Raw genomic sequence first — 27,531 nt, forward strand, 5'->3', positions numbered from 1 at the left:
GTTTGTCATCTGCCTTGATGAAAACCTTAAACAAGTTTCACAGAGCAAAACAGGCAAAATCAGCGGCGTCAGCAGTCGCCGAGGCACGTCGGTGCTTGTAGTGACTGTGCCGAGTTCAAACAGGAAAAAAACTTCCTCGCTGTGATTTTGTCGCTTGGGCTGTTTTTTTGATTCGACGACGGTTTTCAATCATGTATCGATCGCGTTAAAAACCTCCCGCGTAAGCTGCGCCCTGACACCGGCGGCGCCCGTACGTGAACAGGAGCGGTGCCGCACCGCGGGGGCCTCCCCCTCTTGACCGGGTTCTTGCCGCCCTTCGTGCGCGGAAATTAATCCCGGGAAGGGTCGGGGAGGGGGCGACACCTCCGGGCCGCCAGGGGGCGCTGCGGGCGGCGCGGGGAGGGGTCCCCGCGTGACGTCAGGGCGCGTCCAGTGACGCCGCCGCCGCGATGGAGGCCGGTGGGTGCGGGAGCGGGGGGGTCGTGGTGGCGCGGGGGGGGTGGGGGTGTGGGGTGGGTGCGGGGGTCGTGGCCGGGCCGAGGTAACGGTGTCTCCACGCAGGGCCGTGGGGGGTGTGCGAGGAGACGGCCATCTTGCACGGCGGGTTCCTGCTGGCCGCCCGGCGGAGCCACCCGCGGCCGCTGCGGGAGCTGCGCAAAGCCGACTGGCCACGCGTGGGACCCCCCGTCACCGACGCCCTGGGGGAGATCGGGGCCCGCTGCCCATCACCGCTGCAGCACGGCCTCTGGAAGAAAGAGGCTGTAGCCATGGTCTGGGCTAAAGTCCTGCTGCAGGACACGCCAGCCGCGTCGCTGGACGACGGGTGGAAGGAGGACGGCTTCTTCTCCGTGGGCAGGATGATCCCTGACCTTAACCGCACCGTCCTCTTCGAGCTGGTCAAGGCCCTCGGTGCGCCCTGTCTCTTCGTGCAGCTGCTGCTGGCGCTGCCCCGGGACATGCGCCGGAGCGAGCTGGAGCGGTTGGTGGAGTACGTCGCCAGCGAGACGTCGCCGTCGGACATCAGGTTCTTCTTGGACGTGTGGTGGGAGGTGATGAAACACAAGGAGGGACAGGAAGACACAACAGTCTCTATGTTCGGCACTCTTGTACGTCAGCACGGGTGCGAGTCCTCTCTGGACGATGGTCTCCAGCCCCCAAAGAGGTTCAAGGGTGATCCCAGCTCTCTGAATGACCCCCCTGCTGCCACCAGCCTTCTCATGGTCCTGATAGAAGGGTTAAAGCAAACCTACAGGAGCATCGCCCTGCCCCGCATGAGGTGCTACGCCCTGGCCAACCTGGTGGAGCTGCTGTCCGTGTTCACTGAGCTAGAGCCAAAGAGCAGCCCCCTCCCTGTCGCAGAGTACCTGCACAAGGTCAGCTCTGTGGTCAGCCTCTGGGCCAGCGACACCGAAAGCCAGTTCCACTGCAGGGGGCTGGACGAGAAGGTGAAGGAAGCAGAGAGAAGTGTGAGCCTCCTGTCTGTGGCCAAGCTCTCTCATGAGGAGCTCTTTATTGGCTTGGGCTTTCTCTGCAGCTTGTTGCATGCTTGGGGAGAGGAGCTGCAGGGCACCCTGAACAGCTCTGAGGAGCTCTGCTATGAGAGCTACCGGCTCCTGGACGCTCTCACCACCTTTGCGAAGAACCTGGTTTGCTTCCCAGAGGCTAGAGACCTGGGTGAGGATGAGACACATGTAGTGTTAGAACTGACACAGGTCACCAAGGACTTCCTCAAGGAGATCTGCGCCAGCCTGAAGAGCAAGGATTTGGACACCAGCCTCGTGTCTTCAGTTGCCATGACAATCATTGAGCAAAAGCTGGACCGGCACGTGGAGATGTGCTCCATTTTTGCATCTAACAAGACCTGGGCCTTTTCGAAGGACTGGGTTGACTGCCTGGTGAAAAACAAAGTTCTCTTCCAGAAGCCAGAGCTAGTTTTGAATTTGCTGGAGACGCTGGTGAACTTTGCCATGTTCCGCCAAGACAAGGAGGCCCGAGAACTGCAGGTGCAAGTGACCAAAGCCATTGTGGAGTGTTACACTGAGCTTTCATTAACTGACAAAAATAAAGTGATCTCGGGTGTCCTGGCATCCTGGGGTGGACCAGGTCTGTCCCTGAATTTGCAGGTTGTCATGGAGGGGTTCCAGGAGGATCTGAATGTGACTTTCAACCAGATCACGAAGAGCGTGTCTGATGAAGGCCTGACTAGGAGTGTGGCTTCTGTGGCCAGGCTCACGCTGCTGTACCCTGACGCCACAGTGAAGCAGATTTGTAATCTTGCTGTAGTCAACCTCGGAGCACACCAGTTCCTCGCGCAAATCCTCTGCTCCTTCCCAGCGCTGAGCTTCCTGGAGACTCATGATGATCCAGGCAGGCCACACAGCCTGGTGGTGAGGTGTCTGGAGGAGGCAGTATGGGGGAGGCTTTCCACTGTGAGGGAAGAGGAGCAGTTCCTTGAGTTCCTGGCCTTTCTCATGCAGCCAAGCTCAGCTGCCCCACTTGTGTCACCTGCTGAGGTGACCAAAGCCTTTGTCCTTCCTTATTTGAAGTCAGACTCTGCTCAAATTGAGCTGAGCCTGCAGATCCTCAGTAAAGTTTTAGGGATACAGTCCTGTTCAGAAGAGCACTGGATCAAGTCCTGTCACCCGTTCCCGCTTCTCCTCAGCCTCTGCAAGCTTCTAGATGGTTACACAAAGTACTGGCATCAGCCTAGGGACCAGCTCTTCCCTTCGCTGGAAACCAAAGACCTGATACTGAACATCCTGTGCCAGCTCTGTGAGGTGGTAAGGCCAGAAACCGCCCCCTCCCCTGAGCTGTGGGTCCAGTCGCTGGCTTGGCTTCACAGGAAGGTGGCGTCTCTGGACTGGACCATTGGTCTCCGGCTGAAGAAGCTTTATGGAGACCACTTCAAGAACGAGGTCCCAGCGACGCTGTTTGAGATCTGCGCGCTTCCTGAGGATGAGTGGACGTCCCGGCCTTTGCCAGCTTATGGACCAGGCAGCGGGCTCCTGGCATGGATGGAGTGCTGCTGCGTGTCCACAGCGCTCAGGGAGACCATGCTGACGCTCCTCATGGTCAACGTGGACAACCCTGAAGAGGTGAATCTTTTCAGCAAAGGGTTCCTGGTGGCCCTCATTCAGGTCCTCCCTTGGTGCAGCCACAGCGAATGGAAGAGGCTCACGCACGTGGTCGAAAACCTGCTGCAGAGGCAAGTCCTGCACGTGCCGTACACGCTGGAGTACGTGCAGTACATGCCCCTGCTCAACCTCCGGCCATTCGCCTGCTACCTCCAGTTCTCCGTGCTCTTCCTGCGGGCCTTCCAGCTCCTCTGCAGCTCCAGCTGTTCCACCTGGCTGCCGGCAGAGGCTTGGCTCCACGTGGTCCAGCTGTACTGCAGCAGCCTGACGGACCTGCTGGGCTCCGTCAAGAGCACCGCGGGGCCCCCCTTGCACCCCGCTGAGGACAGGACCCCCACGCAGGAGGTGTGCTTCGTCTGCATCCAGATGTTTTGCCACCTGCTGCACGTCGCCGCCATGCTACCAGACAAGGGGTGCGGCGAGCTGCTGGTGGTGGTGGCGCTGGAGATCCTCTCGCAGTACGAGATGTTCAGCGGCGCCGATACGTCCCCCAGCAACACGCTGCGGAGAGCCAACGAAAGGCACTTCTTGGAGTCCATCACGGACAACGTCAGTGACAAGGCGCTGCGCAGCACCCTCCTGCAGAAGCTCAGCAAGCTGGGAGCCCACTCGGCCGGGGAGCTAGCTTGAGAAGCTGGAGAAGGCGACAGCAGAGAGCACTGACCCTGCCTCAGGGGACCCCTTACATGGAAAGTTGTTAGATCTGTAATAAATCCTATCTATTTTTCTCTTTTGAGCTTATTTCCCCCTTGCTATGTTTACTTCCAACCTGCCTAAGCAGTGAAGGGGCCGTGTAAAGATGGGTAGGAACAAGCACTGTCTAATTCTCCAGCAGGAATAGCTGTGGATCCACCTGTTCTAAGCTGAGCTGCTGGTCCTGTGGCTCCAGCCTTGCCTGCTGGCGATCTGGTTTTATACAGAGAGCCCAGGAGCCTCCGGCATCAGGGAAATTGTTTCCCTCCGGCTCCCTGCCATCAGCCCTTTCCTAGTCCTGGGCGGATTGCTGGGTTCACCACGCGCTGCTGGAGGCTGGGAAGCGAGTTGGGCGAGTTCAGGATAGGCGGGAACCTTTGGAAATATGTGTGCGTTGCTCCTGCCCGGAGGTGAGGGTGCAGCAGTAACCCCATGTGTTAACACCCCCCACCCAGAAATGAACAGCACGTGGGAGAGACATGCAGTGGTGTGACTCAGAAAAGAAATCTTTATTGGTCTCCTGATAGTAAATAGGGCAGTGTTAGTGCAAACTGAGATGCCTCATTGGCTTTTTTTCTTTACATAAGACACATTATTTGCAATGAAAGCAGTGAGATACAAACATCTGTAACAACTTGCAAGCGGTTTATAACATCAGCTGGTCTCGATGGTTAATGTAACAGTAGTGTTTCTGCAATAACTGACCGCGTGTTGGAAGAGGCCCTTTATTTTACTCTTTCCTGAATACAGCTGTGGCTGGGAGAAGATCTGACACCCAAAAGAACCAGGTCTCCCAGAGCTCGGCCATTTTTTTGTTTTGGATTTTTTTTTTTTTTTGAGACAGAATGAAAGGCACAGCGTGGCCACGGGTCTCCAGGCACGGGCGGCTGCGGGGGGCTGCTGGGGCCATGCTGGTGCAGTACCTGCCCCGGAGCAGGGGACCCCCAGGCAAGCACAGGAGGCTGCAGGGAGGAGGTGGCTGCCCGGGCTTGTGCTGGCTGTGGGGAAGGACCTGAGCTGCTGCTGTCTGACTTGGACGCACCCACAAGGCTTGTGAACCCCACGGTGCAGGGCGGGCCAGGAAGCCTGCGCCCATTTTGCTGTGACTGAAGGTGGAAATGGGCTCACCTGGTGAAGGACGTGGCTCAGCGCCCTGCGCCGGGGTTGCTGGTTCCTCCTGCACTGACCCAGTTCCCTCCGTGGCGGATCTCGCCTTGTGGGGGAGCGGGATGGCGCAGGAGGGACGGACCAGACGGCTGGAGCTCAGGCTGTACTGGTACCCACGGGGTGCTGCCAGGGCTGCTGGTGTTGGCTGGAGGGAGAGCAGGGCAGCGTGTGCCAGTCAGGCTTTCAGATACCCACCGCGGGGTGCAGGGCAGATAAAAGCAACTGCAGTTAGGGGAGGGGGTTGAAAGCTGCATCCCCTGCCAACAAAGGGCCGTGCATAGTGCCCAGAGACAGCGACTGGGCAGTCTGTCCCCTCCAGCCGTGGGTGCTCTGCCCTGCCACCATTCCTCTGAGACAGCGAAACTGTTCCTCTACCCTGGCGTGAGCGTCTCTCCCCTCCAGCCTGCTGGGGACACTGGAGCCACCCTCCCCTGGCACTGCCAGCCACAGCCGCCAGAGAGCTGTAGTGAAAAGCACCTTTGGGTTAAGCGGAGTCTTAGATGAGTTTGAGCCCAGCAGCAGTGGGAGGTGAGAGGCTGAACGCGGCTGTAGTGTAGAGGCGAAGTCGGAAAAGGTCAGGGACAGGCTGTGCAGAACCATGCTGCAGCCCCGGGACCTGGCTCTGCTCTCAGCTGGAGGCTGTAAACCAGAGCTGGAGGAGTGAGCTGGGGCTGCGGCAGGTCTGGCACGCAGCTCCCCCAGTCCCCGCTGCCGCTGCGTGGGGCTGGGCACGCTCCAGCATCACCTGCGCTGCCGCCTCTGGGCTGCAAGCTCCGTCGTGCCTCGCTAAGCTTTGTGCTGGTGTCAGCTCCGAAAGACGCAGGGCAGGCTGTAACAAACTCCTCTCGTGTGACTGTTAGTTCGGTGCTGCGGTGTTGAATCCTAGAAGGAATGTCATGCTTATGGGCAGATGTCCTCCTCGCTGGCTCCTGCCCTGGCTCCCACGGGTGGGAGGACACAAGGCACTGGAACGGCGTGGGAAGAAAGCCTTCCTAGCCCAGGCTGGTGCTGCCTGACACGGCGGTGGAGGCGGTGAGGCTGCTTCCAGCTAAAGCAGCCCGGTGGTATCGCCGCTTCCGCCGCTCTGCTTCCGCGGTGGTCCCTGAAGCGCTGGCACTGAAGGTGGAAGAGCCGGGGGGGGCTGACCCTTTTCCAGCCCCCGCGCTGGGCTGCCGCTGCCGGCCGTTAGCTGGTTTTGTCAGCGGGTGAGCTGCCGTAGAGTCGGGCGGCTTTGCGGCAGATGAGCCTGAACCAGTAGAGCTGGGGGGCGATGAGGGAGGCGTTGGCTATGTTGCAGTGCAGGGGGATGCGGAAAGGCACCATGTAAACAGGGATTCCCACCTGCCTTGCGTAGGCCGCGTACATGAAGGGGAAGAGGAGAATACGGCAGAGGAAGAAGGTCACCAGGATGAGGATCCCATTCACCTTGTGCAGGAGCGTGTCCTGCATTTTCAGCTGGGGAAGGAAGAGGGCAAATGTGGGGCGAGCGCTGGGTGAGCAGCACCTCGTCGCTCCTCGGGCTTCGACTGTGCTGGGAGCGTGGAGCCGAGCATCCAGCAGGTGTGGAAGGGGGAGCAGGAAAAGAGGGTAGGAAGGGCTGGAGGAGGAAGGGAGGTGTGGGGGGCAGAGGGCTGGGGCAGGGGGGAGGTACAGACAAGAGGGGGCAGCCCCCGGACACAGGACAGCCCCCAGTTTGGGGATGCCCCAGGGCATGCTGCTTAGTAGGGAAAGGAATGGGAGCCTAATAGGAGGCGGGGAGGAGGGTAGCACTGTGGGGGAGCTCGTGGTTACAGTTGTGGGGCTGCTGCCCTCTGAGACCCCCAGCCCAGCTGCTGCATGAACGGGCTGATAGAGAAGGGCAGCCTGGGTGGGGAAAGGGTACGAGCCGCTGTGGGGTTCCCAGACCTGAGCCCCACCCTTCCCCTCACCTACCTGCATGAGGATTTTGCCCAGCGATACAAAAGGCGTGCTCAGCTCTGCTATGAAGATGCAGCCCACAAAGAAGTCCCCCAGCTCTCCCCTGAAGTGCTGCAAATAAAGCCAGCAGTGAGCATGGGGCCCTCCTGGAGAGGTGGCCGGCAGCTAACGACAAGCCTCTCCAGGGGGTCACGGGCTCCTGACCGGCAGAGATGCTTTGTCAGGCACAGCCTCGATTGCAAGCCCTTGCAGCCGCGTGGGGCTCCTCGCGGGCCGGGTTTCATAGCAGCTGTGCCCAGCCCTTACCTGGGCGACGGGGGTGAGCACGACGAGGATGAAGAGGTGGTGGGTCACCATCAACCGCTCCTGCAGGAGGAAGCTCTGCACGCTGGCCAGCGAATGCTTCTTCTCCGCGACTCCCCTGTCCCGGCTCTTGTGCCAGTGGCAGAGGTACATGACGTAAATGTCGTAGGTCATGTAGGGAACGACGACCCAGATGTACTCTACGGCCAGCCAGTGCCTAGGGGAGGAGCAGCACACACAGACATTGCAATGGCTCTGAGCACCTCGCGGTGCTCTGAAAGGTGGAAGAGAGTCTTTAGGTCTGGAATGGAAGGAGCAGATTTTGAAGCCGATGGTAAGCTGAGAGGCATCAAAATTTAACTTGATTTGGCTAAGCAGAGAAAAGGTACCTGGTACGCGTGGAGGACACCTCCTCGGCGCTGCCCCCATGTAGCGCTTGGCTGTGCCAGGCACTGAGCTCGGCCCAGCCAAGCGCAAACACAGCACTAACGGGAGGATCTTGATTAGCCCTACAGCTGGGTGTTTGCTGCGAGGGCCGGGGGCACAGCACCGCTCAGGATCCGGCACTAATCCCACACCTTTGCAGCAGGTGATCTTCTCCCCTAAGCCCTGGGACGCCCAGAGCTGACGCTTGGTAGGGGAAAAACTTTTGAGCCTGGATCCCTCCTGCCTGCCACGCCGCTTCAGCTGGCTGCCTAACCCGGGGAGCCTTCAGAAAGCACCCAGAGACCTCAGAGTTAATTACAGATGCCTGGCCTAGGCTTTGGAGAGAGAAGTGCAAAACATCTAATATAGGCAATAAACCCCCATGAGACGTTTGTCTGTTGGGAAATAACTGCAGGCAGCTGCCTGTTCCCAAAGCATGTCAGAATCCTGGTTGCACAATCCGGGCAGCAGCAAGCCCTGCTCTGCAGGGAGACCGGGATCTTTAGAAAGTCCTGAGTGAAATCACAGTGATGAAAAAAAACATAACCCACCCTACACTGTTGCTTAAAGTAATGTAGCTTGGGGCCCAGCTAAATCTGCTTTTGCTCTCCTGCCATGTCAAGAAGAATTTTGTTGCATGTCTTCCTATTTCAGACAGAAAGATGTAAGCGGTGTAAAGCAGGGAGGGGAAGTGGCCGGCTACTGTGTTTGCAAAACTTGCTCAGGGCTTTGCGGAGTAATTATAGTGCCAGCAAAATGATGATTGTCTGCCTGTGTAAATAAATTGGCAAATTTTACGGCAACCTTTGTGATGCTTCCTGGCTCTCTGTCTTGCTGTCATTCTCCAAGACCTCCCCTGCTGAGCACTGGGCTGTATTTCCTCCAGATTCAAAGGAAAATCTAGGTCTCTGACCACAAAGTGTTTGCACAGAGCTGCTGGTGTTGAGAGCACCCGGGCGAGCACACAGCCCTGGGGAGAAGGAGGGCTGCCGGCAGCACCTCCTGTCTGCGTGGGTCTGACCTATCTATACTGAAGGTATTTTATTTTAGAGCAAAAAGGTAACTCATTAGACCGCCTGGGTTAAGCAGGACTGAGCAATTCGGCTAGATCTCACCATCTAGAGCAAGGTAGGGCATTTCACATCTGTGTATTAAAGTCAAGTCTGCAATGACTGCGAGGGCAGCCCTCCCTAAAATCCAGTGTGATGGTCAAATGACAGCTCAGCATAATTATATTCTTCCCTCCCACAATTTTCTCTGCTATTCTGGATAATAGCTCTGCTTTTAAGCCTTCTGACCCAGACTGCGCTATCACTCCTGGCGAGAGCTACTTCTGGGGCAGTTTGCCTCAGATTATTGAGGACAAGGCGATGTGATTTTCCTTCAGAGCAAACTCCATACTGATTTTCTCATTTCTGGACTCCTTCAGCATCCATTTGGCACCTCTAAAATCAGTTCTCACTAGGTCTGCTTGACTCGTTAGCAACCATGAATTTCAGCTTCCAGCAAGGGGGCTCCCTACCCCTTTAGAAGTGATGATGTTTTTTATTTTCTGCTCGTCTGTGGGCCCATGTTACAGCCCATCCTCAGGAGGAGACCCTCCGTGCAGGCAGAGCGGCCCCAGGTTTGAGCGGGCTGAACAAGCCAGTGCCTTTCGGAGGGCGTACGGCCAGCGCATTGCCCAACCCTTCACCCGAAGCCGAGGAAAGAGGAACATGGAACTGGTTTTCCTCTCCCCTTTGTACGTGCAGGACTTTGGCATAAAACACTCCAGCTGCGAGCTGGCCGGGCACAGCCTCCGCGTGCTCCTCGCAGGACAGCACGGCTCTCGGGCAGGATTACCTGTCGTACACCACGTCCTTGCAGTTAAGGACAACTGTGATCCCTGATACCGTTGCCATCGTGGCTTGGACCGTTGACACCAACCTGAAATGGAGAGAGAGGGAACGGGTCACCCTCAAATGTCACCCCAGAAGGGCCGGGGAGCCAGGGAGGCCTCGGCACGGTTGCACCAGGACAGCTGTGAGCACTTAGACGCCTACTCCGTGCACACCCTGAAAGCCTCGTTGTGGCGAGGAGGAGCTCGGTCCCCGCGCCCAGGCGGCGTGGGACGTGACCAGGGTGGCTGTGCCAGGCGCTGCCACCCGGGGACACGCGTGGGGGGTTGTTTCCAGGTCTGGTCCCTTCCACCCCCGTAGATCAGCGGTAACCCTGCCCGGTTCCCCGGGGGCAGAGGGAGAGCTGCACCGGAGCATCCCCGCTCTGCCGGCGGGTTCCTGCCGCAGCGTGGGGGGGTCGTGGGTGGGTAGGGCTGCCCACGCCTAGGGGGGCTGCGCCCGCCGCCCGCCCCTGCTCCCGTCGCGGGGTCTGCGCTCGGGACGGCCGGGGGTCGGGGCACCCCTCCGGGTGCAGGCTCCCAGCCGCCGGGGCTCGGTGCTCTTGGCCCGCCCGGATCGCCCCGGTCTCCGGTCCCGGTCGCAGCCCGCCGCGATGGGTACAGGTGGCGGTGGCATCCCGCCGCTGTTCGGTTCGCCTCCCGCCGATCCCGCCCGTACCTGCCGCTGAGGAGGATGCGCTCCTTGAGGCTCCATCCCGGGTCGGCCCAGCGCAGCAACCGGATGCAGAGGACGAAAAGCCCCGGGAAGAAGGCGGAGGCGAGGGCCAGCGTCCGCCACATGGGGACGAGACCCGCCGCGCCGCCCCCCGCCGCCGCTTGCCAACAGCAGGCCGGGCGGCGGGAGGGTCCGCTTAGCGCGGCTCGGCTAAGCGCCGCTCGCCTAAGCTCGGCTCGGCTCGGACGGGTCCCGCCGCCGGGACGCGCCCCGCTCCGCCGGGCGGCAGGCCCCGCCTCCGCCCGGTGTAAACCCCGCCCACCCGAGACACCACGCCCCCCCGCCCCCGCCCTTCCCCGCCCCCGGGGCGGGGCGTGTCCTCGCGCGGCCCGGCGTGCCGCGCGGCCCGGAAGCGGCGGGGCCGCCATGGAGGAGGACGAGCCGGAGCTGGCGGCGGGGCTGGAGGCGGCGCTGGAGCTGGCGCCCGCCGTGCAGGCCGCCATCGAGCAGGTGCGCCGGGGCGGCTCCGCCGCGGGGCCGGGCGGGGGCCGGGCGGGCCCCGGAGCGGGGCGAGGTCCCCCCCCCCGGTGCGGGGCCGGGTGCGGGCGTGGCCCGCTCCCGCTCTGTGAGGGGCCGCGGTGACCCTCAGCGACCCCTGGGCCTTCCCGCCGCCGGGCCCCGGGCTGGCCGTGCTTGTGAGGCGGGGGCAGAGAGCGCCGGGGCGGCTCCGGGCCACCGGGTGGCGCTGGCGCTGGGGGGGGTGTCGCCTTCCCCCGCGGTGCCGGGGCTGGGCCCGCCGTGGGCCGCAGCTGAGCGTCTCATCTCTGCTTCGGTGATTCTGATCGCGTCCCCATCGCGGGGCACTGCGGGTCCTGCGGCGGGGCCCGCCCGCTCTCGGTCTTCTGGCTGAATTCTTGTTACTTGGCATATAAAGCGTCTTAATGGAGTCAAACGGCCCGCGGCTCGCCCGAAGTCGGGATAATCTAAATGCCTTGGCTTGACTTTTGTGATCTATATTACATTCCAGCCCAAGTCCTCCAGCGTTCCCTGAAATCCTTTGTGGCACTTGGAGCCTGGCAAAAGTCTGTGAGAGACCAGGGTAAAACCATGTGTTCATCAGAGCCTGAGCTTGTGCCGACTCCAGCCAACCCCTCTGCCTGAAGAGCTCCTTCTTGCAGTAGAAATCCGTAGTCAGCAACAGGAGCGGCCTCTCAAAGGCTCACGCAAATCAGTTTTCATGCTTCCTCAAGTGTTGAGGCTTGTGGATGGTTTCTGGTGGCTCTCCTCAAAGAACTAGGGCAGAGCTGTGGTGGCTGGCACAGCATCTCAAGTGAGCCCAGCACCAGAGGGTGAGGAAGGTAGCACAGTTTCTCTGTGGGTGCTGTGCCAGCTTTGGAATATTATTGCTCCAAGGAAAGAGACACCCCACATACCCTATCTTTCCACAGGGTTGGCACACCTGCCAGTAAACCATTGAGTAATTTTTGCTGAAACCTTGAGAATTACTAAATGAAATACCAGCTTCTAAAGGAAACCTGGAACTTGTGCAGAATTCTCTGCACTTCACAGAGCCTGTTTGTCTGAAAGCCAGAGAAGCCTGGTGTGATTTCTAACGTTGTACAACCAAAAGAAAGTTACCTGATGACATTTTCATCACACACAAAATGTGTCTTCAAGGTAAAAACATGTCTCTTGGAGACAGTCTTGACTTGAGGTTTCAAGCAATGGAGAGTCCACCATATCCCTGGCTGAGTTATTTTAACAGGTAACAAGGCTGTAGGCGTATGTCCTGAGCAAGGGGAAGTGTTGGGGATGATGCTGCCTCCTGCCACTTCCTCGCTGGCATTTACCAACCCAATGATCCTGTTGTTCCCATGAGTGGTCCTTCATCAGCTTGGGGCAAAACCTGCCAGTTCTGGTTCAAATGAGCAGAACTGGCTCAGCTGACTTCCCCCTGAAGCGGGGTAAGGAGCACACACAGCTGGTGCCCCAGCAGATGTGGGGTAGCTATTCCTCCTTAATGGGTTGTGACAAAGACCTGGGAGTAGTAGCAACTCTAGCTGGTACAGCTGCCTGCATTGATCTCTCTCTGCAGTTTGGGAGTGGAGTTCCTGACCAGCCTTTTTTCCTCTGTCCTGTACCTTGCTTCAGCTGCTCTTAGTGCTTGTGGAGTTTTGGGATTAATTGAACCTGCAGGAGTTGTGAGCCCAGAGCAGGACAGGCTGGTTGTGATGCTGCAGCTGTGCTCTTAACAATGGGATAATGTCAGAGCATCTTCCTCGGTCAGGCAGGACCTCATGCATATTTAACTGCTGCCTGCTTCTCCTTGGCCACAGGTGTAGCTTTGGGAAAGCTGCTGAAGAGGCCTATTTCAGGGAGAAGTTGCTCTCATTTGAATGGTCTTGCAAAACTGCAGCTTTTACGTTGCAAAACGTATAAGACAATGTACATGCTGCATGTGACCAGGGCGATGTGCAGAGGTGATGCTCTGGTGTGAGCTAGGCAGGGTTTTGACCATGGAGTGCAGAACTGGTGCCTGCATAAATATGGAACAAATGTGGTAGCAGAGAAGCATATTTCAGTCTGTGGGTACAAAAAGCAAAGCCTGGCAGCTGCGCTTGCATCATTTGAGCTACTTCTGAGGATAGATGAGATCTGTTTGCACCACAGCTGCTCTTTTCCCTTTCCCGTGGGTAGGAAGAATCATTCAGCAGATTCTGTTTCTCTCCCCCTTTTTTTGTCATGTGAAAGTGGCAAACCCGAGTCTCCAGAGGACTTGTACAACCATTTCTTGATTCATCATGTTTCCTGCTCTGCGGCTGTGAAAAGCAAATCCTCCGTCTGTTACCACAGGGGGCCTTGCAAAGCCCAGGCAAAGATAAGGGCAGTGCCTCAGTGGGGGGTTTCATTTCCAAACAACAGCAGGAGCATCAGAATGGTTTGGGATGCATAATTAATGGCTCGTGTGTCTCGGGAATTCCTTGCACGTGATCGACTGTGCTGGGGCTGTATGTGGAAGCATGCATGTATATTCTCTGTGTTTATCTGGGCTGATATCCACAGGAATTTTAGTAGGTCAGAGACCTCCAGAGCATAGAGCTGCTTTACTTCTGTGCAGGGGCCTGACCGCGCTCTGTGCATGCTTGTTAGAAGGATGCTGTGAAACGCAATCCGAAGTGGGTACTGAATATATATCTGAATAAAATACTCTAAACTTTATCTAAAATAAAAAACCTACTGAAGTAAAAGTAGTAGATACCATGTAAAGTCGCAGAAATTAACAGTGATGTATTGTTAACTGTATTTGTTGTCCTCCCCCCAGGTATTTCCCAGCCAAGATCCACTGGACAGAGCAGATTTCAACGCTGTGGAGTATATTAATACTCTCTTTCCCACTGAGCAAGTAAGTAGTTCTTGCAGTACAGCCCTCTCAGGGCAAGGGATAACCTGATAGTAAGTGACTGAAGGCGTGCTTAAACCTGTACCCAAGCCTTTTCTTTTAAACAGTAGCACAGGTAGTGAGACTATAACAATAATCGCATCCTAAATTAGCATCTCACGAGGTTCACTGTCATTACGTAGTTTCTTTCCGCCCAGAGTGCTTGCTGCAGTAAAAGTCTTGCTTTGATCTGTAGAAGTAAAATAGTTTTCTGTATAGAGGTTGCTGTAAATTTCATAACTTGCTGTCTGTTAATCATTTGGTAAATCCTCAGGGGTTTCAGCTAAATAAGGCGGGTATTGCCTGTGAAATGTCACTAGAGTCATCCATGTTTGAAACCTATTGTTTCTTTTGAGACGTAAAGAACAAGATTGCCGTGGGCTCATATCTGTACTTTGTCTTCTCCAAATCAGCCCCAGGGGCAGTTTTCAACTAAGCTATTGCAAAAAGGAGGTGTTTCTGCAGCTGAAGATTAAGTTGTGAGGCAGCTCCAACATTTACTGTGTCTAAGATCCTCTGCAGCACCGGCTTTTTTGTCTTTCAGCTGTTTCTAGTTAGTTTGCTGCTGGTGCTGGCTTGGCTTTTTTTCCCTTTGCCAGTAGTGGAGAGCAGTTTCCCCCACAATACCCCTCCTACAGCTCCGGCAGCGACCAGGCCTCCCCACCCCCTGTGCTGGGTGCCCTGGCTGTGCGGGAGGGTCTCTGCCCAGGGAAGGCGAAGGCTCTGTCCCCATTGCCCACTGGAGGTCACTGTCACCACGGCGTTTCGGGAGCAGTTGTGCTGACGAGGCAGGGCTCAGGGCACCCTGCTTGCTCAGGGCTGGGTGGGAAGTGGGGAGCCTCTGGGACCTGCAGGGCTGCACCCTGGCCTGCCCTCTCTTTCGCTGCCCTTCATTATGTGACCCGAGGAGCAGCTAAGCTGCTGTGCGTCTCGGTTCCTCCATCTGTAAAACAATCCTTGCTCTCCTCTTTATAAAGTGCCACGTGTGAGGAAGTGTTAGGTATCATGGCTCCTGTGTATTGCGGTAAAAGGTTCCCCATTTCACTTCTCTCTGGTTTTTTTCATGTTGTAGTCTTTGGCAAACATCGATGAAGTTGTGAACAAAATCAGATTGAAAATAAGGTAAATGTTTCTCCGTTTCATTGCATCTCAGCTGGCGGGTAGTCTGGTTGTCACCGAGGCTTCATAAATACAGCCTTTGCACTATAGCTGGTAGGAATTAATTTGCTTAAAAGGCACAAATAGCGTCGGTTTCAAGTCCAGTAGTGGGACAGAGACAAAGCCAACTCCCTGTAACTGTAATTCTTTTTTTATACTTTGCCATTATTGTATAATACATGCCTTTCAGGTTATTTTAGCTGATGGGTTGCAAAGTAGGGCTTTGAAAAAAATTATAAACTAGGAATCAACAAGTACCAAATTTTAGTAAAGTCTGAAGGCCAAGAGAACAAACTACCCAGAAGATTTGGTAGCTGAAAATTTGTTCTTTTTGTGAGGTCAAAAAAGCAATTGTAACACCTCTCGTTTTGTATTTTTAAATTGTTATTAATGGTACTCAAAATATGAAAGCAATATAAGTGTGCAGGAAATACTTGCATTTTCTGTGCAGTCTGGCATTACTGACCTGAAATGATTGAGACAGCACTTTAATTCTTGCAAAGTGGAAATGAAAACAGACAAGGGAAAACTGACAATATTGCTTAAGGGAGGAGAAACGCAAGAAGCCCTGATTAAATTAGAAAATGGATTTTTATTTTTTGCGCAGGAGTTTTAAGTTATGTAACTGTAGAGAGGGTGGGGGGGAAAAGTGGGATTAGCATTGGCAGCACCAGCTTTTTTTATTTTAAACCTGTTCTGTAGCTCTCAAGGGTTCCCACAATTGTTTGGGTCAGGCACGTAGAGAATGAGTTTGACATTGTAGATTCTTTTCTGCAGGAGGTTGGATGACAACATTCGAACTGTAGTGAGAGGACAGACCAACGTGGGACAGGATGGCAGGCAGGTACGTGCATCTCATCGCCGGTGACGCCGAGGGTTTTCATCTTTCGATACTAAATTGAGAAATGGCTCCGGCAGGCAGAAACCTGCTCTCATCGTTAGGGAGGTGTTTACGCTGCCTCTCACACTAAGGACTTTGCGAGCTGCTCGCTGAGCAGCTGTTCTAGTCTGCTTTCTGATCGCCCTCCAAAGGCGAGTGAATGAGAAATTGATCTAAAAATCAAAGGCAAAGCCGGGAGGCTTGTGGTTGTGCCGCTCTGAAGCTAATGACAAAATGAATAGGGTTGAATCGGTACAAGCACATTTGCTACCAAGGATCAATAAAAGGATATTTAGCCTTTTAACTAGGTTGTTTGCTGAAGTATCCTGAGTTGCTAGTGACTAAGCCTGATGACTGACTGCCAGTTCATCTTGCACGTCTTATTCAGCTGTCAGGTTTTCACTTGCCTTTTGCTTGACAGATGTGTTTGCTCAGAGTAGGGCATTGAACAGCATGGCCATGGCTGCAGCGTTTGTGAACACTGAGCTTGGTCCACACGGTACGCGATTCTGAGGCATCGCCCAGTGCTGCTGTATTTCCTGCGTCTCTTCTGGTTTAGACCAGGAACATTAACATCTTGAATCGTCAGTCATGCTGCTTTCCTCACCGTCAACACTGACTCATCTTTTTAATACCAGATTTAAGACGAGGTTGCTGGGACGGCATCGTCATTCCCTCACCAGCATGGCTGGCTGTATTTTCCACTTCTTGCTGCAGTAGCCATTGGCGTATGTTTCTAATCCTTCCTCTGCCACAGAGTCCGTGGCCCTGAGTGAATTATTTAACTTCTCTATGCCTTTGTATTGCTTCCAAAAAAATGCAAGGTGCTTACCTCTCCTAGCAGAATTAGTGTTTGCATGGCTCCCTGGGTACTGCTGCTAAACTGGGCATGTGTTTGGGATGTGGCATACCTAGGAGAGGTGCTGCCTGTGATCACTGTGCGGGAACGAGACAAGAAATCAAGTGGGGAGGCAATTACAGAAGTTGAGAAGGGAGTGGAAACCAGTGCAGTACTTGGAGAGTTTGGGTGGGATTGGAAAGCTGGTGCTGTTGTAGCCTTTTGGGCCCATTTGGGGTGACAAATTCAGAGAAGACTGCAAAAAAGCGGGATCAAGAAGAGCTGTGGCTGAGAGTTGCCCAAAGTGCCTCAGGACTTGCAGGTCCCAAGGATGAATGTGGTGAGAGGTGAACAAAAGCAGTGCCGTGGTCAGCTGTGCTTGCAGCGTGACGGAAGTGCCTCTGTGCTACGGAGATTTGGCAAGCTTTGTTTAGAGCTTTGCCTTGTGTCTGTGCTGTCTCTCTCTTTAATCCCATTGAACTTCTCCAAAGCATGTACGGGCGGACTTGGACAGTATCCTGCTCTGAGGTACTGGGGAGGCAGGTTTGTCTGTGCAGCCCTTCATTTAGTTTGGTTGCAAAGGACCCAATCAAATTTCCATCCAAGTAAAAACCTTTAAACACACGCGTGTACGCAGTGTGCCTGTGCAGGGCATCTTTCAGGTGGCCTGGAGCTGCAGTTAACCACAGATATTCCTGTATTTAGCTGTCAATTTTCCCATTTTCCATCGCTTTGCTGCTTTGCAAGGTAGAAGCAGACTTTACGACAGATGCCAGAGCTTGCAGTTGCACGGGCTGCATGGGCTAAGGCCAGACAGCTTCCCAGAAGCATTACAGCTCTTTCTTACTTTGAGGTCCTAACAAATAGCGAAACCATTCAATTATTGAAAGTATTAGTTCTCTGGTAAGAAAAATTGTTTGAATCTGAAATGCTGTGAGCTTTTTCTTTCTGAGTTTCTAATCCAAGTCCACCGTTTCACGCTTGTACATGCATTTCAGATGTGAATTGCTGGAACCAGACTGTTAGAGAGGCAGGACTTGGCTGGGCCTCGAAGTTTAAAGCAGTAAAGGAGCGTCAGCAAGCTCAGGCCTTGCATATCAGCTGGTCGGAGGGACCTGCAGCGGAAGAGTTCATCTTACAGTGCTGAAGAGTGCTTGAATTGCATTTCAGTTTGAGATGGAATTTCATATTTGCCTCCCAGAACCAGACAGAAGAAACCTAGAAGAAACATTTGCTGTTCCTGTCACCCCCCGCACTACTTCCTCCCAGTAGTTTATCCTGTGTGCTAGCGGGGGGAGTGAGGCAGCCTTTTTCACATGACCACCCTGTTGATACCCGATCGTGGGGACAAAAACCTTGCTTTTCAACTTCAGATGCCTGTTCCTGTGCTGAAGAGTGCCTTTGTTTTACCAGCATATTCTCAGTGGGATCAAGGACACTTAGAAATGTTCAGTCTTTATAGAGCAAGAGGCCTGGCTTCTCCTACTTGGAGGAGAGGAAAGGTTTCATTTTCTAATGTATGGTAAGGAATTGTTTTGAAACAACTGAAACCAAGATGCCTTTAAAACAAGTTAGTGCTCTGCTGGGAAGGCAGTCAGTGGCACTGAAAGGGGCTTTTTCCTTATTTACCTCTTCTGGTAGTAGTTTGTAGTTTGGTCCTACAATAAAATGAGTTTCTTTCTTCTACTGATCTTCTATTCTTATTAAATTTGTAGGAAATTTGTATCCTCAAGATCAATATTTCCTTGCAAAATTTGATTGAACCATACAGAAGGATAGATAGAGCCATCCTGTGAAGCTCAGCCTGAAGATAGTTATTGCATTTTATCATATTAAGCACAACTGCAAGCCACCCTTGATTAATAAAGAAACAGTTGGCAACCAGCTCTTGCACTAGGCTTGAAACAAAGCTTAAAACCAGCTATAGCAAGAAGTATCTTCAGATACCTTTTCCCATTTATAACTTCTTACCATACGAGACGTCTGTAGCCTGCAGCATGCAGTACTTGCAGCAGCCCACCTTTTGAAAAAGCCATTCCTTCCTTTTGACATATTTCCATCCCTTGGCACACCGTGAGAAGAATGATGCAATTCATCGTGTCTTTGAAAGTGTGTGCTGTAAATAAAAATGCATATGAACTCTGATGTTGCAGCTGCTTGGATTTCAGTGGGAGCTCAGGATCTTGTGTATTTATTGCAAGATTGGACCTGGAAGGTGTTTTGCAAAAGCCTCTTTTCTTCAGTCACATTCTCTTTTAACTTACCGTGCAAACTGTAATCAGCATTGCCTGACTGCGTGGTATCGGAGCTAGAGGAGCCGTTCTTGTCTGGAGAGCAAATAATAGTTTTCATAAACATCCTTTCAATCTCTGACTTCCTTCCAAAGGAAACACAAACCTCAGATGCAGTGGTAGAAAGGAAAAAAGTTCTTGTTTAAGTCAAGGCAAGCCAGGAGGGGTTTCCCTGCTGAGCCCCTGCCCTCAGTCGTGGGGGTTAGCTGTGCCCTGCCTGCCTTGGGATTACCTGGGGAGGCAGAGCTGCGCTCGCGAGCAGTTGCCATCCCTGCTGCCCTCGCAGGTGAGGGAGCATCTCTGCCCGGGATGCAGAAGCCGATTCAGGAAGCTCATCTTTGGCTCTTCCGTCTCCCATTAGCCTTAACTGCCAAACACGGGGCTGGGAATCTTGTGCAGGCCGTTGGTTCAAGTGCTGCCCAAATCAGTGGGACCTGCCATCAGCCTACCTAATCTCTTTTTTTGGTGGTGTGTTTGGAGACCAGTGATACCAGGCAGGTTCCTAGAAGACAAACTACAGGTATTTAGCCTGTAACAGCTTGTTTTCTCTTTGGGGAAGGGGTCATTTACCAACTGAGGCCAGCAAAGCACTTTCCCCCTCGTGTGGAGGAGCAGTGCTTTACTGAGCCTTGTTGAGAGCTGCACCTTTGCAGCCGTCCAGGAGAGGGGAGCCCAGCCTTGTTTTTGAGACCAGGGTAACGTTTTACTGATCCTTCGTGGTGAGGGAGTGCTGCCAGCAGAGACATGTCTGAGTAGTGCTGCGTGTTACTCTCCCAGTTAGGAGCAATCTAAATCCCAGTCAGACCCAGTGGGGAATATGCAGTATGCAGCTATGGGAATGTGCTCTCCGTGTTCCTTAAGGGAAAGGAGACCTTAGGGATAGCAAGTTCAAAATCCTAATTGCAGATCCAGCCACGGTGCTCCCTGTGATCGTCTCCTGTTCCGTCTGGCTGGTAATGTGGTGGTGGCAATGATGGGGATAACATTTTTGTGCTCCACCTGGGTGCTGAGATGATTGAGCAGGTCTTCAAGGTGAATTGTAGGTATGCAAAGGATGTAAGACTAGCTTTTTATAGTCAGTTTTTAAACTGTTTCCCAAATAGTCTTGATCACATACACATGTTCATATAAAATAGCATTTAGGTGTCTGAAAAAGCAGATTCTAAATCTAAAAATAAAGTTGATCAAATAGATGTGGCCCCAAAAGCGTTATTTAAGCAGCTCTAAAGACAGGAATGCTCCCTTCTCCACAAATTGTAACGCTTCCCAGTTCAAAGCATCTGCCTTTTTGAAATTTTGCCCTAGAATTTCCTCCAAATGCAAAAGCCTTAAAATAGTCTGGCTCATTTGGCTTCCCCTTCCTGGTGCGATATTTCAGTAAAATCTGTAGACAATACCATGAACTTCAGAAATTATCTCACAAATGATCCTTTTATGGGAGGAAACAACAGTCGCGGGTGGAACATTCCTCTGCAGGGTGTAACAAAATTTTCCTTGGGAGTCCCAGACTTGGGCTATTTCAGATGCCTTGGGAGAGGCTGGGAATGCAGGAGCTGCCACGGTTCAGTTGTAACAATATGCGGTTCAAGCTGCGCCAGCAGTTTCTGGGGAGCCAGTGCTATCCGATTTTTCCTCTGTACGGTTTTTCTCAGAGCTGCTGCTGAACTGGAGGCTGGGCTGACCTTGCGAAGAGCTGCAGTCCAGTTGTGGCATAATTTCCTCTCTGCCCTAGGGTGTCGTATAAAAAGTTCCCATAGATTTTTCCACTGAGCGTTTAACACGCTCCGTACGTTTTTATTTGTCACTCTGTAGTTGTGTTTATTGCTAAACCTTCTGCATGGGCTGGCTGTAATTTTTTTGACAGTTGCTGACATGCCTTTACTGGTTGGTTGTCTGAAGCTGCTTCACCTACCAGGCTTTTGTCCTTGTAATAAAGCAGCCGCTGCATTTGCAGCCTAGTTTAACCCTTGACATGTCTGTGCAACCAGGACGTGGGTGCCTGGGTCAGTGAAGGTGAGGCAGCCTCATACAGAATCGGTTTCCGAAGGAATCAAGAGTTCAAGAGGAAGCCCAAGATTTGTGGCTTTATAGTTTGAATCTAAAAAGAGTAGTTCTTTCTGTTACCTCTGGTCCATCTTTCCCTTCCCGCCCTGTGCACACACATGCATAAATGACTGAAGTTGAATGAGTAAAGACTGTGTTTTAAAGAAAAGATTGGTTTATCGCTTAGGATCTCCTACTGTATTAGGGTCTGGCTCAATTAGAGCTGGAACAAGTGTTAACGAGAAGAGGAGAGGGATGTTTTCTGAGCTGGGAAAAGCCTTGCATGTTTCTCGTGGCTGAAGATACTGGTTGATAGCTTGGATTGCTTTGGTTGGCTCCTGCTTCTGTGCTCCGTGAGAACAGTAATATTGTTTTTTCATAACTACAGCAGTGCAAGAGAAGAGGAGATGGCAGCTGCTGTGGTTAAAAAATACAAATATATACTTGCTGCCCAGCCCGAATCTGGCACAGCAGTAGAGAGTTCAATTAACCATCCCATCCTTTGGTAACCAGTGCTGTCCTTTCTCCTTGCATGTAAAAATAAATGTCTCTGCTCTGCAGCTGTGGGAGGCTCAGACTGCCTGCCCTGCCCTGCCCTGCCCTGTGTGTGTGCTGCAGTGTCTGGCAGCGTTTTAGCCTGTGGAAGGAGGAGGATGTGTCTGGCATAGAAAAATACCCACAGGTTATTCGGTTTGACAAGGTCGTAGATGGAAGTATGTGAAATACTTTTTTTTGTTTTCCTTTACATAGAGATCAGGAACCACTTTTCAGAATCAATATAGGGAGGAAGAAAGAGATGAAGATGGATGGGAGCAGAAGAGAGCGAGGCAGGTGCTGCGTGGGGCAGAGCAGTGGGGGAGTACGGTGCTCCCTTGCTGATGGGGTCATCCCGGCTACTCAAGTGCCCACTTAGCTAGCGGTGTTCTGAGCTACAGGGCAGCTGGCAGACGGCGTCGCTGGAGTCAGCAGCTTCTCCTCTGGAGTGCTGGGCTACAGGCAGTGTCAGCCTGGCAAGCAGGGAGGTGGTTTTGTGCACTATTTGCATAAACACGCCTAATAAACAGCACTGTTGCTTCAGTCTCTCTTCTTACCTCCACCTGTTTGCATGGAGGTAGCTTTTTCGACTGCAGGTTGTGTTTCACACTAAAGTAAGGTAATCAGTGCTTCCAGATCTCCTACCTTGACGCTCTTATTTAATTTTTTAATTTATTTTAATATATGCTCACTTCCAGACATCAAATTGCACGCTCCTACTTGGTGCAGTGCCCAGGTTTGGCTCACGTTGGCGTTGATGTGCCTCTGCTGCTGCGACAGCATTGTCTGCCTTTGCCTGAGCCTTAAGAGCAGATGAGGAAAATCACTGTAAGCTCTTAATAACTAATTAAGCCTAAGTCCTTAAAATATTTGGGGGCTTTTTTTGTGTCACAATCCCTGATGTTGTAGGCACCATCTTTCAATTATATTAATTCTCTCCTGCATGGCTAAGCTTTATCTCCTGTTTTTTTGATGAATGGGTCATTATTCTGAAATACGAACAGGCTAGTGTTAGATTTCAAAACGTTTTAAGATGGTGAATGGATGAGGGCTAAATATTGTGTCTTAAGCTGTGTAATTTTATATATTTAAAAAAAAAACGGTCATGCCACAGATTCTGTAGTACTCCAGTCGAGTGATTAAAGTCCCGTAATATTCTTTTGTAACCAATGAAAAATAAACAGAAGTTGAGCCGCCAAAATAAATCAAAAGTGAGTTTCATTTAGAGTCATTTCCCTAGTGAATTATGACAGTTGGACAACGTCCTTCCCATCTAAGAGACACTGAGCTTTTCCTAGCCTAGAACATGTTTATTGAAAAGGGTTTCAGGTGAATGGCATGCCAAGAAGGAATAGTGCTGTTTATTATCCTGCTGGCTACTGGCCATGAAAACTGACATCTGCAACTGTATGAAGAGGTCAGGCTTAACTTTTGCCATCTGCTGCAAAGATTGGTTCAAGGCAGAAGCAAGTTCGAGCTTGACCTTGCTTTGGGCTCCTGTATGGAGAGGCGGTGGATGCGCCCTGTCGCTGTCCTGCAGCCTGAGGCTGCAAACCCGGTCGCGTTTTGTGCTGGCAAAAGGCAGCCTTTCTTGCTGGTGGTGTGGAAGGCAGTGCGAGTTGCAGAATAAGATGGGGCTGTTCCACAGCCGGTGCTGTTTGGGTTTGGTGCCAGCAAAGTGAGAAGCCCAGTTTGAAAATAGAAATCCTGACAACAGGCAGGAGATTTTGTCTCACTGTGGATCTCTTGATTTTAATTTCTTTTCCCTTCTCATTTTTTTTGTTGTCTCACATTTTTGGTGTATAGTAATGTTTATTCCAGCCGTGTTGCTTCCATGGTTATGGCAGGTGAACTGTCAGCATTTCCACTTAGAAATCCCTACTTGTAGGGTCCATGGTATGATTGTCCCTTCCTCCCACCTGTATTTTGCCTCTAAGATCTCAACCTGGACATGAACTCATCTTGTGAAGTCTGTTGCAACTCGAGTGGTTGTTGAAGGTGCCCCCACGTAAGTTACACGTGCCTCTGATATTGCAAATACGACCAAAACGCCGCCTGCAGTATGCAAACTCATCATCAGACCTAAGGATTGGAACCCCTCCGTCATTTGCAGACTTCCTACGCAAATTTAGTGTGCAGCACTCCCTATCAACGAAACCAGGCGGCGCGGTGCTGGAGCAGAGGGCGAGCGAAGGAGCCGGTGTGCACCACTGCCTCCAGCAGCCAAGAGCAGTCGGTTATTCGGCACTGGAGGAAAGGCCCTGCAAGACGAGGTGTGTCGGGGGTGCAGGGAGGTGCAGTAAACAGCTGCAATCCGGGTGTAAGCAGAAATGATGTGAAGGGCAGGGGCTCGCAGCTTTGCTATTCTGAAATAAGAGTGATAGGGGCCACAGAAAGGGTCTGCATGGGGGACTTTTTCCTACAAGATAATAGCGTTTGACATGTTGAGCAGGGCTGGGTGTGCGGGAAGGCTGTGGCCGTTCACCTGCCAACGTAGAGCCGCGCGACAAAGCTGTAGCGACCCACCGTGAGGTCCGAGCATGATGAAGCCGAAGCTTTTGCTTAGAGGGTTGTGCAGCTCACACGATTAACGTTTAAATGGCCACGCTGCCCTGGCGCAAACTAGATGCGTGACTGTAAAACTAAAACCACTGTCACTTATCGCCGCCTTTCCTCGTGGTGCAGGCACCGGCGTGCAGGGCTGGGCAATGCAATCAAAAGTGACAGCTCAGGAGGGTGCGGGACTAGCACAGGAGTGTAGTTTGGGAGTTAAACTGCAAGGTTTCAACCAGCAAACGTGGAAATCGCCTCCCGCTTCCCCCTCTGTGTCTGTCAGTGTTTGTGCAGCTATTCAGAGCGTGGGGTTTGATTTCGAAGCGTGATTTGGGGGGGTTGAGTGAAGGGGTGATAGTAGCAATTTTAAGCTTGGTACAATGTCGGATATCATCTGTTTTGTTGATTTAAAGTGGCGTGTGCAGCCTTAGCGGTTAGGACTGGAGCTGGTCACAGAAAACTCTATTCTTTAGTGACAATTGTAGTAGTTACGTAGTATTTGGTGAACTCCTAGGGCAGAAATCTGCTAAAATCAAAACCAAGTGTGATGAGCCCTTCAGGTTGGTCTGCTCAGGGAAATTAGCTGGCACAGCTGCAGTGCAGTGTTGCCCTGCTCTGACAGACAAGCCCTCTTGGCCTCAGCTGCAGTGGTTTATCCCTAGCTGTAAAACTTAAGAGTTTTCTCTAAAATGAAATCAGACTGAGATTCAAAGTATATTTCCACCCTTTCTCAATCTGGAGGGACTCATTTGTATGGGGTTTTAGTGGCAGAAATTGTTAGGCTGGTCACAGTGTGCAAGGATTTCTTTGAAATCTCTGCAGCTGAGACTCCTTGGAGAACTGGGGATGGGAACTTATTTTTAGTCATGGTCTAGATTTTCATCGATCTGGGCTGTAAGTGTGGCAGCAAATGAAAGCAGCATTAAGGCTCTGTATTCAAGAGCAAGGACCAATCCAGGAGTATTAAATTCTCAGCATCCTGACCACAGCCTAATTTGTAACATTAAAAATACATTTGGATGCTGTGAATTTGGCAGATGTGTCAAGTGTCTATAAAATACTTAGTAGAGGGCAGCTTTCTGATGTGTGTAATGACATCCAATTGAAATATATATTGGCTAGGATCAAATAAAACTAGCATGTTTGTAGCACAACACCAGTGAGCATATGGAAACTATCGAGGGATTTTAACCATTACTGGGGGCAGAACAGTGTTAATTCTGTTAGTCCCCAAGCTCAGGATTTCCCAAGCAAGCAAACTTCCTCTGAAAATTTGCTTTTTTCCCCAGTTAAGCGACATTTTGTAGTAACACATGGGCCTCTCCATTCCTGTTTGCATGTTTCCTAGTACTTCAGTATTTCCTTGCACAAGATTCCTGATAGGGCGAATAACACACCTGCTGATGAGGCACCGCTGCCCGATGGGAGCGATGTGATGGGTCCATACCTAGGCTGGGGGGGGAAGGAGGAGGCTCTGCCTGTCTGCAGCAGCTGTGGGGATTTGGAGAGACCGACTGTAATTCACTGAGTCGTTTTTTTTGGCTTGAGTGTTGTTTCTAGTGCTGGTTTTGTGTCTGTTAATGTCAGTCTGGAACTGTAAATAGCTGGAACATAACCTTTTAAAGGATGCATCACTTCAAAATCTAATGAATTAGATGTGGTCTTGTCCTGCCTCTCACTTGGGTTATTTTCTTTCCTCCTTTCGCTGCTTGGAAGATGTCATGTAAAAAGGTAACACAAGTGATGATGTGCAAGCTGACCTTAGAAGTTGCTTGGGAAAATGCCCAGTAAAGCTATTTTTTAGGCAGTCTTTTTCTTAGAGATTCATGGTTTAACTCTGCTCCCTATTGTTTTATACTGGTGTGTTTGGACTCTCATCTGTTGCATCTCAAGTTGAAGAAGGTTGAAGAGCTGTAGCTGATTCATGTGCTATGTTTTTTCCTCCAGCTTTGGAGGATTTGATGAAAACCCGTGTAGCTCATGGTCTGCCCAGCTTACCTGGGGTCTGGCTGTGCACTAGGGAGTTGGATCTTCCAACTCCCACAGGTGGCTTCTCAGTCTCCTGCATTTCATCTCTGCTGTTAACACAAGAGCAGGGGAGCTTCCACTGCATAAATTCAGGCTGGCTGGGAAACAGGAATGGCTAAAAATACATCATGGCCTTAAACTGGGAGATCCCCCTTGTGTCCCCTGCCAAGAGCTGTGTTTTGGGTCGCTGCTTCCGCGGGCGCTGGGGCGGTACCTCCCCCGGTGCTACGCCGGGAGCTGGGCAGTGCCCCGCAGAGGCACCCTGCCATCGCACCCTACCATCGCCTGCTTCCCTCCTGCAGCCAGGGCGTGCTCCTGAACCCGCGCCGGAGCCGAGGATCAGCCACGCTACGCTGGAGGAGGAGGAAAGTGATACGTAGCCAAAGCCAGTCTTGTGTTGAGACCTCTGTCTAGAGTCTCCCACTGTGTTGCCTGTCCTGCCCTCTTTGCTAAACTCACTGTTGTTGGAGCAGCTGGGGTACCCTGGGGATAAACTTCATGGAAAAAGCTTCTAAGTAGCCGTGGCTGCCGCTCAGACGCTGCTGACCGATGTCTCTGCCTCTCGCGGGCAGGCCAGCCCTATCCGTGCCGTATTTCTCAGCCGGTGCCTGATGTTCAGGGACCTCAGAGGTTTCGTGAAGTTTAATAAATAATGCTGATGGGTTAATTGTAGCTTGCAGGCTCAGTTGTCGATTAGAGTCGTGGTGTTTTTCCAGTACATCGCAACCCTAGTTTCAACATCCTTGTTTCATATAACCACAACAGATTATGTATCCAGTCTCTTTATTCATTCGTCGTCCTTTGCCCCTGAAATGAACTCTGTTTCAGGAAAGGAAACACAATAGCTTAAAGCTTAACTTCTGTATGCTGCTTGGAGGTGCCTACATTTACATGTTTCCCAGTTGCACTGATGAGGAAACCAATGAATGAGTAATGCAAGGTGAACCCTGCGTCAAGCCACAGGTGTAAAATTACTAGATGGCGTTCATTTTGTAAGCCAGTTATGCTGGAATAAGAGCAGTTCCGATTCTCTTGATATTGTTTTTGTTTAAGAATTTCTGTCCAAAATAAACCTGCTTTTAATAAAATAACAAAAGCAGTAGGAAAATGCGTTTAAAATTCGTGATTCGCTGTCTTAATGGGAGCGGAGTGTGAAGGGAAATGCATTCTCCAATATACAGTGTAGCCTTTAACATGGCTGTGGTTCCCCCCTCCTCTTTCACAGGTGAAAGAATAATCATTAAATACATTCATAAACTTCTGTATTACACCTTGAACAATTAGACCTACTTTTATGCCCTAGATGACAGTTTCTCATCCCTTAATAATGAATGTAATTTATCAAATGTGAGGTGTTCTCTTAAAATTGATGTTTGTATTTAATTGATTTTGCTCTTTGCTTTACTCTGCCTTTAGAGTGACCAGGAAGGTGGTGTTTTTCCGTTATTAGTTTTATTTATTTCCTTCATCTAGGGGCAATATTTTAATTTCAGATGCTGCAGTTGGAATGTTGCAGCCAAAAAGGTTTCACGCGTTTCTTTCAGAACCATAAGAAAGTTTAATTGTGGGCTTTGT

The 27,531-nt window shown here is 52.0% G+C and overlaps 3 protein-coding genes across 5 annotated transcripts in view; 2 read left to right on the forward strand and 1 right to left on the reverse strand.

Moving 5' to 3' along the window:
* Positions 1 to 416: 416 nt before the first annotated feature.
* GEMIN4 (gem nuclear organelle associated protein 4) lies at positions 417 to 3,870 on the forward strand. Its single transcript, XM_075113433.1, has 2 exons — positions 417 to 459; positions 562 to 3,870. Exons 1-2 carry the CDS (start codon positions 450 to 452, stop codon positions 3,762 to 3,764), a joined length of 3,213 nt encoding a protein of 1,070 aa, XP_074969534.1. The 5' UTR covers positions 417 to 449; the 3' UTR covers positions 3,765 to 3,870.
* Positions 3,871 to 5,352: 1,482 nt separating this feature from the next.
* TLCD3A (TLC domain containing 3A) lies at positions 5,353 to 10,504 on the reverse strand. Of its 2 annotated transcripts, XM_075113436.1 has the most exons (6): positions 10,196 to 10,470; positions 9,483 to 9,566; positions 7,218 to 7,431; positions 6,927 to 7,022; positions 6,336 to 6,449; positions 5,353 to 6,254 (listed from the first exon to the last, which is right to left on the reverse strand). In XM_075113436.1, the coding sequence occupies exons 1-6, from the start codon at positions 10,315 to 10,317 to the stop codon at positions 6,180 to 6,182; spliced, it is 705 nt and encodes a 234-aa protein (XP_074969537.1). In that variant the 5' UTR covers positions 10,318 to 10,470; the 3' UTR covers positions 5,353 to 6,179. The 2 variants fall into 2 exon arrangements, with proteins under 2 accessions (XP_074969537.1, XP_074969538.1); XM_075113437.1 differs by having other exon boundaries at positions 5,353 to 6,449; positions 10,196 to 10,504.
* A 57-nt stretch (positions 10,505 to 10,561) lies between these two features.
* Positions 10,562 to 27,531, forward strand: part of VPS53 (VPS53 subunit of GARP complex) — a 69,849-nt gene continuing 52,879 nt past the window's right edge. Inside the window, exons 1-4 of one of the 2 annotated variants that reach the window (XM_075113459.1) lie at positions 10,562 to 10,702; positions 13,515 to 13,595; positions 14,704 to 14,753; positions 15,567 to 15,633. In XM_075113459.1, the coding sequence (XP_074969560.1) occupies positions 10,619 to 10,702; positions 13,515 to 13,595; positions 14,704 to 14,753; positions 15,567 to 15,633 (282 nt within the window). In that variant the 5' untranslated portion in view covers positions 10,562 to 10,618. The remainder of the gene's footprint in view (positions 10,703 to 13,514; positions 13,596 to 14,703; positions 14,754 to 15,566; positions 15,634 to 27,531) is intronic. The other variant, XM_075113460.1, reaches the window with a different exon arrangement.

The sequence above is a fragment of the Phalacrocorax aristotelis genome, chromosome 18, assembly GCF_949628215.1.
Source record: "Phalacrocorax aristotelis chromosome 18, bGulAri2.1, whole genome shotgun sequence".
Taxonomy (NCBI): domain Eukaryota; kingdom Metazoa; phylum Chordata; class Aves; order Suliformes; family Phalacrocoracidae; genus Phalacrocorax; species Phalacrocorax aristotelis.